The sequence below is a fragment of the Chionomys nivalis genome, chromosome 14, assembly GCF_950005125.1.
Source record: "Chionomys nivalis chromosome 14, mChiNiv1.1, whole genome shotgun sequence".
Classification (NCBI taxonomy): domain Eukaryota; kingdom Metazoa; phylum Chordata; class Mammalia; order Rodentia; family Cricetidae; genus Chionomys; species Chionomys nivalis.
The window spans coordinates 66,175,845-66,194,051 of NC_080099.1; the positions used below are offsets into that span (position 1 = coordinate 66,175,845).

The window sequence follows — 18,207 nt, forward strand, 5'->3', positions numbered from 1 at the left end:
GCTATCAATATAATCTCCATGGGCATGCCTCAAGCTACATCTCATAGGTGATTCAAGATTCTATGAAGCAGACAAATAACACTAACCATCTATGGAGCTGACAACACTAACCATCGATGGTTGATGAATGAAGAATATCTGCTATAAGTGTTAGGACTATTTCCTAATGCGAGCTCTCTACCGACGCAAATTCCCAATCAAGCCAAATCAAAACAAGCCAAATTAAGAAATATCCAGATTTGCCAGGAGGTGGTGGCGCATGCCTTTAATCCCAGCACTCGGGAGGCAGAGGCAGGTGGATCTCTGTGAGTTCGAGGCCAGCTTGGTCTACAAGAGCTAGTTTCTGGACAGGAACCAAAAGCTATGGAGAAACCCTGTCTCGAAAATAAAAAAAAAAAAAAAAGAAAGAAAGAAAGAAAGAAAGGAAAAAAAGAAAGAAAGGAAAAAAAAAAGAAGAAATATCCAGATTTAATGGGATTCCTGTACTCTCCGGTGGCCCACCACGGGGAAGAAGGAAAAGAGACCATGCGTTCCTCTTTTGGGAGTTCATTTAAATACTCTGTGGGAGTGGTCCTGACCCCACCCCCCTGCTGGGATTTGGAGTCCAGACCAACATAACTCAGGGTCAGGACCTGGCCTGCAGGGATTTGGAGTCCAGACCAATATAACTCTTAGGCCTGGGGGCTGGGATAGATGTGAGGGGCTGGGGCCTATGCTCCCAACTTAACAATAAGCACAGGTGTTTGAGCACTTAATCCCCAGCTGGTGACATTATGGACGTTTTAGAACTTTTTAAAAATAATTTTTAAAAAACAAACAAACAATCTTTGTCCAACAACAGATGGGAACAGAGGCAATGACCCACATCGGAACACTGGACTGAACTCCCAAGATCCAGTTGAAGAGTGGAGGGAGTGAGAGTATGAGCAAGAAATTCAAGACCATGAAGGGGTCAGCCACTGAAACAGTTTGCTTGAGCTGATGGTAGCTCACCAACTCCAACTGGACTGGGAGTGAATGAGCATGGGAACAACCAAGCCCCCCTGAAAGGGGGTTGACAGTGGGGCAGACTGAGGGGCCACTGATAGTGACTGGGATGTGTCTCTACTGCATACACCGGCTTCATGGGATCCTATTCTCTTTGGATGTAAACCTTGCTCAACCTAGATGTAGTAGGGAGGACCTTGGACTTTCCACAGGATAGGGTGCATGGCAATCCCTTAGGGTTGGAGGAGGGAGGGTCTGTGGAGGGAGAGGGAGGGGACTGGGAGGAGGGAAGGGAGTGGGAATTTGGATTTGTATTTTTTTAAGTAATAAAAAAGTAAAAAAAACAATCTTTTCTCATTTTACATACCAATTCCAGTTCCCATTCCCTCTGCTCCTCCCACTTCCTCCTCTTCCCCTCACCCCACCCCTATCCACTCTTCAGAGAGGGTAAGGCTTCCCATGGGGAGTCAACAAAGTCTAGCACATTGATTTGCGGCAGGACCAAGGCCCTCCTGCCTATATCTAGACTGTGCAAGGTATCTTTCCAAAGAGAATGGGCTCCAAAAAGCCAGTTCAAACATTAGTGATAAATCCTGGTCCCACTACCAGTGGCCTCGCAGACTGCCCCAGCCATACAACTTTCACCCACATTCAGAGGGCCTAATTTGGTCCTATCCTGGTTCCCCCTCTGTCAGTCTGGAGTCAGTGAGCTCAGACAAGCATTCTGGCACTAGGGAAATTCCCAGGAATCTACAAGGATGACCCTAGCTAAAGAAGTCACAGAAAGGACTTTATTGACCATTTGTCAATGGTCTTCCCCCTTTGGGAGTAGAGGCTAACATATAATTTTATAAGAATTAACATTACTAAGAGCTGTGTGATGGGAGATATTTGTAGGAGGAGGCTGCTTGTTCATCCCGGCTGCACAGAGCCTAAATAATCACACAGAAATTGTATTAATTAAAACACTGTTTGGCCCATTCGCTCTAGCTTCTTATTGGCTAACTCTTATATTAATTTAGCCCATTTCTATTAATCTGTATATTTTCATGTGGCAGTGGCTTACCTGCAAAGATTGGATATGTCTGATTCTAGTGGCTCCATGGCATCTCTCTGATTCTGCCTTCTTCCTCCCAGCATTCAGTCCAGTTTTCTCCACCTCCCTAAGTTCTGTCATATCAACAGGCCAAGGCAGTTTCTTTATTCATTAATGGTAATCACAGCACACAGAGGAGACTCCCACATCAGATATTTTTTATCAGCAAATAAAAGTAAAGTTTCTTTGAATAGTGTCTTAGTAACTTGCAGGCAAACATGGTGCTGTGGCAACAGGCAAGAATTACATTGTATCCACAGTACAAGGAAGGAAGATCAAGATATTTTAATGGCTTGGGCTTTTGAAACCTTAAAGCACCTGTTGATGCACCTCCTCCAATAAGGCCACACCTCCCAACCCTTCCCAAACAGTTCTACTGAGGACCAATTATTCAAACATGAGCCTATGCATGCCAATCTCATTAAAATAACCACAGAGAGAGACCTCTCTCAGCCTTAGGATTGGAGTCCCAACACAACAGGCTTCAAGAAGTCAACCAGCAAGTCCCTTCCTTTTTTTCATGAAAAACCTTCACTAGTATTACAAACAGAAAAGTTCTGAGTCCCTGGCATCTACCTCAAGGCTTACATTTCTATACTAGCTATCAATCTGCAAAATAATTTGCATAGAATTGTGGTAATTTTTCTGCCTCATTACCTCAGCATGTAAAGGACCACTGTTAGTAATGAAACAGGAAGGACATGTTCATCTTGACCCTCAGTTCAGCAAGAAGTAGCTTAAGCAAATCCATGCATTCCTTGAGAGAATGAGAAACATGGCCTTCACATCACACTGAGTGATGGAACTGCACAGTTTTACTTCTCTCTCCTACTGGTGCTGCTCCTCACTCCCCCTGGTGACTTTTGGGGCATGTTCAAAAGGACAGAGTGCTGCATAAATAGATTGAATGTATGGTTAGCACAGAAAGAGACTGGAGAGAAAGACACCAAAGTGCGTCACAGTGATGTGTTCTCATTTGTCTTATAATTTTATTTGCCAATTTTCCTAACTAAGATTGTATAGTTCTTATAACCAAGGAAAAAGCTTACAGGTGACACTTTTACTAAATTCCCTTTTAGCGACTTTTTGAAACACAAATTGTGAAGAATTTATCTACCAAGGTGGATACCAGTTTCAGAACTCTTCAAATTTTGGAACAATTTGGACATTATGAAAATATGACTTTCCTCCCCTCCACATTGCCAATGCTATCTCCATTTCCTCCCTTCATGGGTCTCAAAAATTAGCCAAAAATGTTTTATCTTAATTATACTTAAGTTCAAGCAGCATGCTTTTATGCCTCATGGTGTTTCTCCTAAGGCTCTAGAGTATATGACTAAAAACACTTAGAGGGCCAGTGAGGTGGCCCAGCTAAGCAAACCTTGACAACCTGAGTTTGATTCCCAGAACCAAAGTAAAGATGGAAAGAAAGGATGTGCTCCTGGGTGTTGTCCTCTGATCTCCACATGACTACTGTGGTACACATGTTTAAAGATGTCTTTTCCAAAGCCAAGATCAATATTTATTTCCTCACTGAACAGGAGTGGTTCACTTAGTAACATATTTCTTCTCTAAAGATTCTATGAAACCTATTCTCAACAATTTTTGGAAAAGAGTGCACATAGCCATTTATGCAGTATTTATGCAATTATTCTGTATTTCCATGAGGAGCACCCTTTGAGGACACACACTACATCTTACTTCTTTGTCCTGCATATTACCTCATTGACAGATTATTAGAGGCTTGCTGGGTAGTTTGGGTACCTTTGGCAATCGCATTCATCGCACCTAGGAATGCCAAATTCACATCATCCCTGTTCTGACTCACTCACTGTTTTAATTAAGAAAATAAATCACACAAAGAAGTTGGAAGTGATCTTGAAGCCAGGTTGGTTCACGTAGGATGATGATGCCAGTGAGGCTTTAGAGTTATAGCTGACATAGTCTGTCATTCTGATAGATGACTTTTCTTGTTTTCTTGTAATATATGCATAGGATATCTCTCCTCTCCTGTATCTCTTACTGTGCTCATTTGGTAGAGGACTAAAGGAACCCATAGACATATTTTGGTAGATTTTTCTAGGAAAACAGTACGATTTACAAAATGGCAAACAAACATGTTCTATTTACAAAATAGTAAATAAACTAAATCCCTCAAGGGAAATTGTTTTCCTCTGAAGATTACAGCAAGATTCTACTAGCACAGCTGGCCTGTAAAATAGGACAGGTGGAATTAAGAATAATGGAATTGTGAAAATCGGCTAAGATAAGTCAGTATGCAGTCATATATAATTAAGAGGGTAAGAACATAGGAACTGCATGGACTGATACGAGCGAAACTGATAAAAATGGACGCATCTTGAGAAGTGAACGGATGCCCTAGGGCATGGTCCTAACAAATAAGCTGGTGTAGCCATCCTAATATCTAACAAAATAGACTTCAAACCAAAATTAGTCAAAAGAGATGAAGAAGATCATTTCATATCCATCATGATGAATCCTTAACCCTGAACATTTATGCCCCAAATACAATGGCACCCACATTTGCAAAAGAAACATTACAAAAGCTTAAATCACATGCCAAGCCCCACACACTAATAGTGGGAGACTTAAATACCTCACTGTCAGACAATAAAAACAGACAAATGGTATAACTCAAATGTGTATAGCAAGTATCTATAGAACATTCCACCCAAATGCAAAAGAATATACCTTCTTCTTGGCACCCCATAGAACCTTCTCTAAAATTTACCACATACTCGGTAACAAAGCAAACATCAACAGATACAAAAAATTTGAAATAACTTCCTATATCTTATCAGATCACCATGGCTTAAAGTTAGAATTCAACATTAATTGTAGAAAACCCATAAACATATGGAAACTGAACAATGCTCAACTGACTTACCACTGGGTCAAAGAAGAAATAAAGAAATTAAAGACTTCCTAAAATTCAATGAAAATGATGGCACAACATACTCAAACTTGTGGGACACAATGAAAGTACTGATAAGAGGAAATTTCATAGCACTAAATGCCTACACAAAGAAACTAGAGAAATCCTATACTAGAAAATTAACAGAACAACTGAAAGCTCTGGAACAAAAAGAAGCAAACTCACCCAGGAAAAATAGATGGCTAGAAATAATCAAATAGATGGATGAAATCAATAAAATAGAAACAATACAAAGAATCAATGAGACACAGAGTTGGTTCTTTGAGAAAATCAACATGATTTTATAAAAACTTTATCCAAACTAACCGAAAGACAGAAAGAGAATATCCAAATTAATAAAATCAGAAATGAAAATGGGGACATAACAACAGACACTCAGGAAATCTAGAGGATCATCAGGTTATACTTAAAAAAACTGTACTCCATAAAATTGGAAAATTTAAAGGAAATGGACAAGTTTCATGATAAATATCACTTACTAAAATTAAATCAAGACCACACAAACAAATTAAATAGAACTATAACTCCCATGGAAATAGAAACAGTCATCAAAAGTCTCCCAAACATAAAAAGTCCCAGGCCAGATGGTTTCAGTGCAGAATTCTTCCAGAACTTCAAAGAGCTAATACCAATACTCCTTATACAGTTCCACACAATAGAAACAAAAGAAACACTTCCAAACTCTTTTTTACGAGGCTACAATTACCCTGATAGCCAAACCACAAAAGGACACAACTAAGATAGAAAATTACAGACTGGACTGGAGAGATGGCTCAGTGGTTAAGAGCATTGCCTGCTCTTCCAAAGGTCCTGAGTTCAATTCCCGACAACCACATGGTGGCTCACAACCATCTGTAATAAGCTCTGGTGCCCTTTTCTGGCCTGCAGACATACACACATACATACATAAAAAATAAATATTTTAAAAAAAGAAAATTACAGACCAATCTCACTCATAAACAGCGAAGCAAAAATGCTCAATAAAGTACTGGCAAACCGAATTCAAGAATACCTCAAAAAAAAAAATCACCCACAATGACTTCATCCTAGAGATGCAGGGATGGTTCAACATGACAGTCTTTCAATGTAAACCACCATCTAAGCAAACAAAGGAAAAAACCACATGATCATCTCATTAGATGCTGAAAAAGCCTTCAACAAAATTCAATACCCTTCATGATTAAAAAAAGGGGGGCTTGGAAACAGCAGAAATATAAGGAACATACTTAAACATAATAAAGGCAGTATACAGCAAGCCAACAGCTAATATCAAACTAAATGGAAACCCAGTGATCCCACTGAAATCAGGAACAAGACAGTTTTCCACTCTCTCCACAGCTATTCAATATAGTACTCAAAGTTCTAGCTAGAGCAATAAGACAACAAAAGAAAATTAATGGGATACAAATTGGAAAAGAAGTCAAACTTTCATTATTTGCTGATGATATAGTATCTAAAAGTGATCCCAAAAATTCTACAAGGGAACTCCTAAAATTGAAAAAAAACCTTCAGTAATTTAGCAGGATGCAAGATTAACTCAAAAAATCAGCAGACGTCCTATATAAAGATGATAATAGGGCTGAGAAAGAAATCACAGTAACATCACCCTTCACAATAGCCACACATAACACAAAATATCTTGGGGGTAACTCTAACCAAACAAGTGAAAGACCTGTATGACAGAACTTTTAATCTTTGAAGAAAGAAATTGAAGAAGACATCAGAAAATGGAAAATGGAAACATCTCCCATGTTCTTAGATAGGTAGGATTAACATAGTAGAAATGGCAATCTTACCAAAAGCAATCTGCAGATTAAACACAATACCCATCAAAACCCCGACAAAATTCTTCAAAGATTTCGAAAGGACAATACCCAACTCCATATGGAAAATACAAGAAAACCCAGGATGGCCAAAAGAGTCTTGTACAATAAAGAACTTCTGGAGGCAGCAGCACGCCTGACGTCAAGCTCTACTCTACAGTTATAGTATGAAAACAGCTTGGTGTCAGCACAAAAACAGACAGGTGGACAAATGGAATCAAATCACAGACACTAATATCAATCCACACATCTATGAACACCTGAATTTTAACAAAGAGGCTAAAATTATACAGTGGAACAAAGAAAGCATCTTCAACAAATGGTGCTGGCAACGGTCTGAGCTCTTAAGGTCCAAATGAGGAGCAGAAGGAGGGAGAACATGAGCAAGGAAACCAGGACCACGAGGGATGCACCCACCCACTGTGACAGTGGAACTGATTTATTGGGAGCCCACCAAGGCCAGCTGGTCTGGGACTGAATAAGCATGGGTTGAAACTGGACTCTCTGAGCATGGCGGACAATGAAGGCTGATGAGAAGCCAAGGACAATGGCACTAGGTTTCGATCCTAATACATGAACTGGCTTTGTGGGTGCTTAGCCTGTTTAGACGCTCACCTTCCTGGACATAGATAGAAGACCTTCGTCTTCCCGCAGGGCAGAGAATTTGGACTGCTCTTCAGTATAGAGAGGGAGGGGGAATGGTGTGGGGGGAGGAGAAGAGGAGTGGGGATAGGGGGAGGGGACTTGGGGGAGGGGCAATATTTGGGAGGAGGGGAGGGAAATGGGAAACGGGGAGCAGGTGGAAATTTTAATTAAAAAAGAATAAAAAAAAACAAATGGTGCTGGTATAACTGGATATCGACATGTAGAAAAATGCAAATAATTCCATATCTATCTCCATGCACAAAACTCAAGCCCAAATGGATCAAAGACCTTAACATAAAACCAACCACTCTGAAACTCATAGGAGAAAAAGTGGAAGGTAGCTTTGAACACATTGGCACAGAAGACCACTTCCTAAATATAACTCCAATAGTACAGACACTGAGAGCAAAAACTAATAAATGGGACCTCCTGAAACCCAGAAGTTACTGTACAGCAAAGGATACAGTCAACAAGACAAAACGCAGCCTACTGAATGGGAAAAGATCTTTACCAACCCCACATCAGACAGAGGGCTGATCTCCAAATTATGCAATGAATTCAAGAAATTAGACATCAAAAGACCAAATAATCCAATAAAAAAAAATGAGGTGGAGAGCTAAACAGAGAACTCTCAACAGAGGAATATCAAATGACTGAAAGACACTTAAGGAAATATTCAACATCCTTAGTGATCAGGGAAATGCAAATCAAAACAACTCTGAAATACCAGATACCAGTCAGAGTGAACAAGATCAAAAACTCTGATGACAGCCTATGTTGGAGAGGATGCGGAGTAAGGGGAACACTCCTCCATTGCTGGTGGGAGTACAGTCTTGTATAGCCACGTTGGATATCAGTATGGTGATTTCTCAGAAAATTGAGAATCATTCTACCTCAAGACCCAGCAATACCGCTCTTGGGCATATACCCAAAGGATGTTCAATCATACCACATGAACATTTGATCAACTATGTTCATAGCAGCAATATTCATAATAACTAGAACCTGGAAATAACCTAGATGCCCCTCAACCAAAGAAGGAAAATGTGGTACATCTACACAATGGAATACACAGCAGTAAAAAACAACGGCATCTTGAAATTTGCAGGCAAAGGGACAGGACTAGAAAAAGCCATCCTGAGTGAGGTAATCCAGACCCAGAAAGACAAGTTACAACCCCAGAGAATCAAAGTAACAAAGAGAGAGATACATTGATCTGCCTAGGAAGGAGAAAAAGACAAGATTTCCTGAGTAAATTGGGAGTGTGGAGGGCAGGGTGGTGCTGGTGGAAGGGGAGGTGGAAAATGTATGGCACATCCTATCCAAACAATTAAAATGAGAATTAAAAAAAAGTGAGCTGAACACCAGCATTCACCTGTTTTCTGACTGCAGACAGCATATGATTCATCTATTTCACATTCCTGCTGCTAGACCTTCCCAGCCTTGATGGATTGCTCGTCTTTTACACCAGGGCCAGAATAAACTCTCCTAAGTTGATCTCTGGTTGGGTATTTTGTTGCAGGAACAAGTAACTAATACTGGAATGAAGCGCAGTAGTAGAACCTTTGCATGACAAGACTCAGTTCAGTCCTTAGCACCACACACACACACACACACACACACACACACACACACACACGAGAGAGAGAGAGAGAGAGAGAGAGAGAGAGAGAGAGACAGAGAGAGAGAGAGAGAGAGCCTGTTAAATAGCTTTCTGTATTAATTAGTCTTTTTGTGACTTTCTGTACCAGTTTCAATGGTACACACAGGAATTTGTAAAGCTTTAATTAGATTTAAATAATACACTAAGGTTTATGCTTTTAGCCAAGTACAGCAGTTAGGCAGGACGTAAATCTCCAAACAAGTATTACTCCTGCATTGTTTCCTAGTATTGTGATACGCTGGTCTGAGTGGTTTACATAAAAACACAATCATTTACTAAATTCTCAAAGTCACCCCATAGGCCACATACTTTTTGTCCTAAACAGGAAACAAAAGTAAAATAAAATAATTTGCCCAAGGTATGTGTTGCAGGCTTTCTATGGCTGTGATAAAACATATAAAATATCATGAGCAAAAGTAACTTGAAGAGGAAATAGTTTATTTCAATTTACAGTTCCACATCACACAGTACATTACTGAGGGAAGTAAGAGCAACAGGACAGGAACTAGAGACAGGAGCTGAAGCAGAGGCAGAGGCCACAGGAGTGGTATTTACTGATTTGCTCAGCATGTTTTCTTATAGCACTCAGGGCTACTAGCCCCGTGGTGGCACTACCCACAGAGAGCTGAATTGTCCATCAAACCCCTATCAAGAAAGTGCACCACAGGCTTACCCACAGACAAACCAGGTAAGGGCATTTTCTGAATTGGGGTTCCTTCTACTAAAGAGGGCTCTATCTTGTGTCAAGTTCACACAGAACTAGCCAACAGAATTGGCTGTGTTTTACAAGAGACCAGAGCCACTAATGTTAAATCTTTCGTTTTGCTCTGACAGTTTATACTGTTCAACTGAAGTTGAGAAATCAGCAGTGATTAAGAAGAGACTGACATCACTGAAGTGAAATTTCTGGAAATCTTTCCTCTGAATCTGTGTTCCAGAGCCATCCAGGAATGTATTATGTGCTGTTAGCTGATGTTGATAGTGTAAGGGTCACTCACTGGTACTGGTTTTAAAGGCATGAAATGTTCATGGAGAGCCGCTGAGTCTTGGTACCGTGTGATAGGGCTACAAACCCCAAGGAAAGTCCATTGGCCAAGATAGAGACTTAGTTGCTATAGAGACCCAGGTAGAGGGTTCATGGAGAGAAATGGAGGCCTGGCACATGTGACACAGTTAAAAGTCCTTGAGGACAGGACATGAAAGGCTACCGGCAAAGATACAGGCCATTTGGAGAGACCCCAGTATTTTGGAGATGTCAGTACCATGGAATGGCCACCAAGAACTTGCCGTAGAGTGGAGTCAGCTTGAACCTACGAGACAAGCTGTGTGTGCTGTAGATTAGACAATAAACTTCATCAAGATAATCCCTCACAGGCTTTCCCTGAAGCCTATATGTGACATTGAAAAATGAGCCAGAATATCACAAGAATGGTACAATGCAAAACTCTCTACTAGGTTATATACACACATGTGACATAATATAATTTTTCCCCTCTGCAGAATATTAACTGGAACTTTTGAGGGCAATTTGTAGACACACTTAACTGGTTCTACAACAGACAAAGTAATAAAGTTCAAATCAGCAAGTACCTTGGTCCTGTTAACGTTCCTAAAAATTATGCCTTAGCATTGCTGTGTTTTCTGCTTGAACCATATCATCACTAGTATAAAGTCTTAATTCTAAATAAATTTCTCTCAAAAAAATCCTAATGAAACAAAATACGTCATGTGTAAGTTTGAAGAGTTTTATATGTTTTAAATGTGCTTGCTGGGTCAGTAAACTGGCTCAGCAGGTTAAGGACACTTGCTGCCAAGCCTGATGACCTGAAGTGATTTCCAGTCTCACATAAAAAAGACCAACTCCCGCAAGTTGTTCTCGGACCTCCACATGAAAACACACACAAAATATAAAAAATATTTAATGTTTATTTTGAAAAAAAGACTATTGAGGCTAGGGAAGCGACTGAGTGGGTAAGAGTACTGCTGTGCAAATGTGACAACCTGAGTTGGATCCATAGCATTCACATTTAAAAAAAACAAAAAACAAAAAATCAATGCTCCTTAATATTGTGTTAAAAAAAATGCATCTACCCCAAAGCATCCGCTTTGCCAAATGTGTGGAGGAATAATTTCTATGCACATGTTTGTTTTTCCCTGTGTAATATACATCCCACAACACAAGTTTCAGAACTGACATTAAGGAAGTTAGGAACTGGCTCAGAGGCTAGAGGGCCTGCAGACTGAGCATAAGGTCCCAAATGTGGTCCCCAGCACCCATGTGAAAAGCCATGCTGGTACGCTCCTGCTGTGTGAGCATACGGTCCCAAGTGTGGGTCCCCAGCACCCATGTGAAGTCATGTTGGTATGCTCCTGCTATGAGAGCATACGGTCCCAAGTGTGGGTCCCCAGCACCCATGTGAAGTCATGTTGGTACGCTCCTGCTGTGTGAGCATACGGTGTCAACTGTGGGTCCCCAGCACCTATGTGGAGTCAGGTTGGTATGCTCCTGCTATGAGAGCATACGGTCCCAAGTGTGGGTCCCCAGCACCCATGTGAAGTCATGTTGGTACGCTCCTGCTGTGCAAGCATACGGTCCCATGTGTAGGTTCAGCACCCGTGTGAAAAGCCATGTTGGTAGCCCCTAAAATCCCAGGGCTCAGAGGCAGAGTCAGGAGGATGCTCCTGACCAAACAGTGAGCTCCAGACTCAGGGAGACCTTGTTATCTAACGTAAGATAGAGGGGTGAAAGTGGAAGACACCCACATGTATACCACAAAAAGGCTTTCTATTAAAATTTTTGAAAAAGATTATCTTGGTAAGAGAAACTCAATGGGCCAAGAAAAGCTTTTATAATAACTATGTTTAGCCTTCTTTGTGAGTCAAACAGCAGGCAAATTTATAACTATTGCAAAGGAAGTGATACAACAACTTAGATCTAAGTGAGATTCCACAACCAAATGTCCATAGTCCAAAATAAATAAGAGACTCACTGCCAGGCACATCAGAACCCTCCAGGGATTGGCTACCAATGAAAACTGCTGCAAAGTCAGTGACTGAGCAAAGTTTTGTGTTTTGTTGGTTTTTTAATCATAAAATAATGGCTTTAATGGTGTATTTTAAATAATTTTAAACATCTGATCACTAAGATTACACAGATGTGGAAGCACATTGTACTTTACAAAAAATAAAGCTAAGCATTTAAATATACAAAACAACTTTGGATATAGATTTCTTGTTAAGTTACTTTTTAAACATATACATAATTTATGGCATTTTACATAACTTGCTAAAACAAAAACTGTGGCCAATTAAACTCTTATAACAATATAGAATATGGCCATAACAGATACTGTGGGAAGAACAGAAGAATGTATAGTAATATACTAGAGGTGTTCCCTCTGAATCTTTCCCCTAGTATTTTCCTTTAATTATCTTCTGGGAGGGTGTGGCATTCTTTTGGTATGTGATTTCAATTCCACTATTATTTTTTTGTCAGCTATAATTTACATAGGTAGATTTTAAAAAGAGGGGAGGTGTCTTGAGTATCGGATTCCTCCGTGCAGAGTGGTACATAATGTGTTGCTCACAGAGCCACAACCCCAAGGGTGAAACTCTGAAAGCACCTCTTAGACAATCGAAGGGTGTCCTAGAATGTTCTTGCCAGCAGTTAGAGGTTTTGAAAAGCACTCGATGCTTAAAACATAAAGTAACTGGGAGATTCTTTGCAAAAGAAAGAAAGAACTCCATCTTGGGAAATAAGATAATACAAAAATAAAAAAAGAAAAAAAAAGAGGAATCTTTTGAAATACTGTAACTAAATGTTTGCCTGGTTTTCTTCTTTGATTGATCTATGATTTCCTCTCTCGCTCTTCTTTTTTTTTCTTTTTTTTTGCCATCACCAAAACAAGAACCAGCTTTGTCATTCATTCCAAGTGCAGTCACCCTCCTTGGGCACATGGTATACCTATCTGTTTCATATTGCCATTTTCATTTTTCACTTGTCAATTTGAATGCAAGTCCTCATATTCCTTCTAATATTTTCTAGTTTTTCCATTTTTCAGTGAGGTATATCAGTAGCAACTCAGCTTTGAAACTTAGTTGACAAGAATGCCTCACTAGGTATCATAAACAGTGCAGTGTGGGGAGCCAGAGACACAGCAACCTCAGGCACAAATGGTCCCATCAGCTGTGTTTGTAATTCTAGTTCAGCTAATCCAAGTCGAGAGTGACCCTATGCTGTGGCTTGCCACATGTCAACTTCAGAAGGTACCTGTCACAGTTAGCTACCTAACTTCTAATTGCAGACATGAAATCTAATACTAGGAGACAGGTTCAGTACAGGATATATTCTGATGCTTCCTTTCTCCTACATCTAGATGCAGTCTGTATCTGAGAGTGGTACCTTATTGCTATGGTGTGAAAAAACAAAACAGAAAACAGAGACGATAAGAGGGAATCCCTAGCTGCTGTAATTGAATGCAGGTGGGTAGGCGATACTTATATATAAAGTATACTCTAAAGTACTGACTTTCAGAAAGCATCTGAATTCTCATCTGCAAAAACCCACAGGACATACAGACAAAATTTAGTTTAAAAAAAGAAAAAAGAAAGCGCGAGCTTGTCAGTGTAAACAGTGGTCTTCCATACTGGTGACTATTTTCCAGAGTAGATTTCAGGACAGTGCAACAGTGCTCTCTATATCTTCTTTGGCAGTAAACAGTGAGCATTTGGATGGATGGACAAAAGGATGGAAGGATGGATGGATGGATGGGTGGATGGATGGAGTGATCACTTCAGAAGGGCAAGGTATAGGGCTCGAGAATACTTCATCTCTCTTTCCTGTTCCATACAGAATATCAAGTCCCTGAGGCAGATTCTTGTGATTCTTGGTCGAAGCAATGGTTTGGTGGCTGTTAGGGTGGACGTCCCAGAAGCAGAAGGGTTATCTTTGAAGCCCTAAACAGGTATAGGGGAAAGGGGAGGGGGGAAAGATAAAATTAGTTTAAAATAAAAATTTTCATAAAGGAAAACTTGTTTCTTGTGGCACATAGGAGCCCACTGTCCACTGGGAAGGTATTATGGAAGGTTAAACCCACTGAGGTCATGACATCATTTACTTCTCTCTCCTGGCCTGGCAGGAAACAGTTTGATTTCTTTGAATGAAATGATTTCTTCTCTTCTAGGTGATTCTTTGCTCTACTCTCTTGCCCATCCCATTTAAAAGATTTTACAAAAAACTTCAAAGTGATGGATAAATTTATTTTGATCCTGGGCTGATGAAAAATTACATATACATAAAAATCCATTGCCTCAAAGGACAGCAGTTTTTTGTGCATCAATAGTAAAAATAAACATAACAAAAGCCCATTGTGGTTCAAATTTCATCATGTCACAGTACCAAAAAATTCTTAATAGCTCCCCGGTAGCCAGAGCTTCACTTGACAATTTGTTTCCTTTCTTTCATAAAACAGCAAAGTGAGTGAGGGCAGTTTCTATTTCTCAGACAAGACAGGAAAATGACTTTAGTCTTAGTCATATGTCCTGAGTCTCACAGCAAAGGAGTAATAGGTCTCAATTTTTAATTTGATATAAAGTTAGTCACTGTGTTATGTTGTATTATTGATGGTGCCAGGTAAGCACTCTCCATTCTGGTTGCCTCCAAGCATACACTTCCCACTCTTTTACAAAGAATCTTAGCTACATGTTTCTCTGCAAGAGGATGTTTCCATACCATCACTAACCTGCCAGACCAAAGCTCTCTAAGCACAATGACTATTATTTATAGCCCCTCCAAAACTTGTCAAATCGTGAACAAACAGCATGAGTATCCATAGTATTTTCTTTTGGAAAAGGATCTCCCTATTTAGCTTTGGTTGGCCTGGAACTCACTGTGTAGTTAGGCCAGCCTCAAACTCAGAGATCTACTTGCCTCTTGCTCTGAAGTGTTGGCATTAAAATCAATGTACTACCATACCCAGCGTAATATTTTCTTAACTGAATTTACTGACTATGAACACAACAACCAATATAAGTTTCAAGTTCATCCAAGAATAAACTGAAACCCAGTACTCCTGCATTAAGACCATTTCCTGAACACTGACATCTATGCACTATTATGTTAAATTATTTATTATTATTATTATTATTATTATTATTATTATTATTATTATTATTATTATTATTTTGTGAATTATGATGTGGGGCTGGGGGGAGGCACATGCATGCTATGGTGTGGATGTGGAGACCAGAGAACAACTCTGTAGAATTGGTTATCTTCTATATTTATATGGGTTCTAGGAATCAAACTCAGGTTGTCAAGCATTTGTGGCAAGTACTCTATCCACTGAGCCATCTCAATGTCACCAATAAATAAGAAAGAAAGAAAGAAAGAAAGAAAGAAAGAAAGAAAGAAAGAAAGAAAGAAAGAAAGAAAGACAACCAACAGTCTTACTCAGCTATGACATTTATGAACCACATAGGCAACCAGAATGGCATGATTACCCTTTGGGTGCAGTACTGCCATGCTATGCATGGCGAACCAACATATCTCTAATTAGACTTAAGACCCACTCAACAAGAGGCATACCATGTCTGATACTGGAAAGCTAGCTAACTATTCAGTACTAGTGAAATCCTGGTTACTGGAGGAGAATCTACAATCATAATTTTACTAAACTAACATATTTCCTAACCATAATCCACTAAGTATTTATCCTTATACCAAGAGATAAGAGTAGTCTTTAACCCTCACTAAGGAAACCTCTCTTTGTAACAGCCAGAGACCATTACAGAAAACTACAACCAATAAAAATGCAGAGTTGCAAAGTCCTGTTCTGACATACATCCACAATACAACTGCAGCTCCACCCAAGGCTCAGAGATCATTTCAGAAGAGGGATTAAGTTTGCTGTGAGTTTGAGTCTTCTATTAATATCAGAAGCTACACATATAAAGTCTCACCAACATGACCACACAAATGTGAAGGAGCAAGACACCAATGAACATGCCAAACTGAATAGGGAAAGGCCCAGGAGGCCTCAACCCAATATAAAGAAGTATAAGCAACTGAGGAAAGGCACAGCAATTAGCTGTCCAGTGCCAAACGTTCAGCCTTGAAAAGATATTAAAAGTAGTATATGAATTCAACATGCTATATTCAGGAAGACATATAATGTATATACACAACACACACACACACACGTATACACACACGTGGATCTGAGTTTGAGGCCAGCCTGTTTTACAGAGCAAGTTCCATGATAGCCAGAGCTACACAGAGAAACTCTGCCTCAATAAACCAAAATAAATAGAAGAATAAATAAAATAAAAATAAATTTAAAAGGAATTTAAATCATTATTATTGTGCATGTGTGTATGTTATATATGAGTGCTGGTGGACACATGCCACATGCAGTGTACAGATGTCAAAGGACAACTTTGAGGAGTAGGTTCTCTCCTTCTACCATGGATTCCAGGGATCAAACTACAGTTATTGAACTTGCACAGTAAGCACTTTTACCCACTGAATAATCTTGCTTGGCCCAAACAAAGAATTACTTTAAAGGATAATTGTATAAAAGTGAAACTCTTGATTTCATTTTGTGTGTTGGGGAGGGTATTTAGTCAGAATTCCAGGTTACGGTCCATCATAGCAAAGAAGGCACAGCAGCAGGGCCTTTAGAAAAATGGGCAAATTATATCTGCAGACAGAAGAGAGTCACAGATATGTCCATGCTATCACTCAGCTAGCACTAAACATTATACTCTTGCTAAGTTCAGAATCCCTATAGTAGGGAATGACGATGCCCACATTGACATCTAATTTTCAATAACATAATCAAAATAATCTTGCACAGACAGGTCAAGTTAATCTAGACAATTATTCATTGAGACTCTCCAGATCATATAAATCTTTTGCCTTTCATTTTATTTTAGAACTATATTCTGTTTTGAAAAGTATCTTCAGGGCTGGGGAGATGGCTCAGTGGTAAAGGCACATTCAGCATAAGCCTGGAGACCCGTGTTTGATCCCTGAAACCCATGTAAAGGCAGAAGAAGAAAACTGACTCCAGAAAGTTTTCTTGTGAAAATCAACACACATGTGTAACATGAAGGGGCCAGGCCTGCTTGTTTGGGTTTCTGTCCCGCCCGGTACCCCACAACTGTTTAGCTCCAAAGAAAATCACACATAGATCTCGATAAGTTATAAAGCTGATTGGCCCATTAGCTCTAGCCTCTCACTGGCTAATTCTCATATCTTGATTAACCCATTTTTCTGACCTATGTTTGCCATGTGGCTCAGTACCTTTTCTCAGTGAGGCAGATCACATCCTGCTGCTTCGGTGGTCTGGGCAGGAATGGGAGGAATCAACTTCCTCCTTCCCAGAATTCTCCTGTTCTCATTACATCATTTCTACTTCCTGTCTGGTTTTCCCACCAATATTTCATGCCTGGCCAATCAGCGTTTATTTATAACATGATTGACAGAATACAGACAATTCTACCACACCACACATGCATCACAAATGCATGCATACACAACAATAAATTGATTTTGTAAAATCTCAAAGTAAAAAGAAAAACATTTTGATTGGATTGGCAACTCTGCTTCATCCTCAAGACTTACACAAAGGTACTTAGGTAACATGGGAATCAAATCTTCCCATTCTGTTTTAATAATACTGGATATTAATTATTCCCATCACAATTTCGGTTTGTTTGACAGTGCAGGGCATGTGTGTAAAGTCAACAAAATACCACAATCAAATCAGTCAACGTAATTTAATGCACATTCATAGCATGACTTTCGGGAGGCTTTATCTAGCCAAACAAATTTTCTTCTAACACATTCAATTTTTTGAGGGCTATACCATCTTAACCACATCTTTTCTCCCATTACGTTAATCTTGTTCATAGGACAGTCCATAAATAAAAAGGATTGTTCTCTACACCACCTACAGTTCAGAGCTCTGACAGGTGCAGAACATGATCTGTCCATTCCAAATACTGGGCTATGATCAAATAAGCATGGGAGTCC

The 18,207-nt window shown here is 39.7% G+C and overlaps 1 protein-coding gene across 3 annotated transcripts in view; it reads right to left on the reverse strand.

Moving 5' to 3' along the window:
- Nucleotides 1-18,207, reverse strand: part of Taf4b (TATA-box binding protein associated factor 4b) — a 200,642-nt gene that overhangs the window by 68,311 nt on the left and 114,124 nt on the right. The window contains exon 15 of one of the 3 annotated variants that reach the window (XM_057789331.1): nucleotides 12,199-14,126. The exons of the other annotated variants lie outside the window; for them this stretch is intronic. Within the exon in view, the coding sequence (XP_057645314.1) occupies nucleotides 13,959-14,126 (168 nt within the window). The 3' untranslated portion in view covers nucleotides 12,199-13,958. Of the gene's footprint in view, nucleotides 1-12,198; nucleotides 14,127-18,207 lie in introns of those variants that run through there. 3 annotated transcript variants of the gene reach the window in all.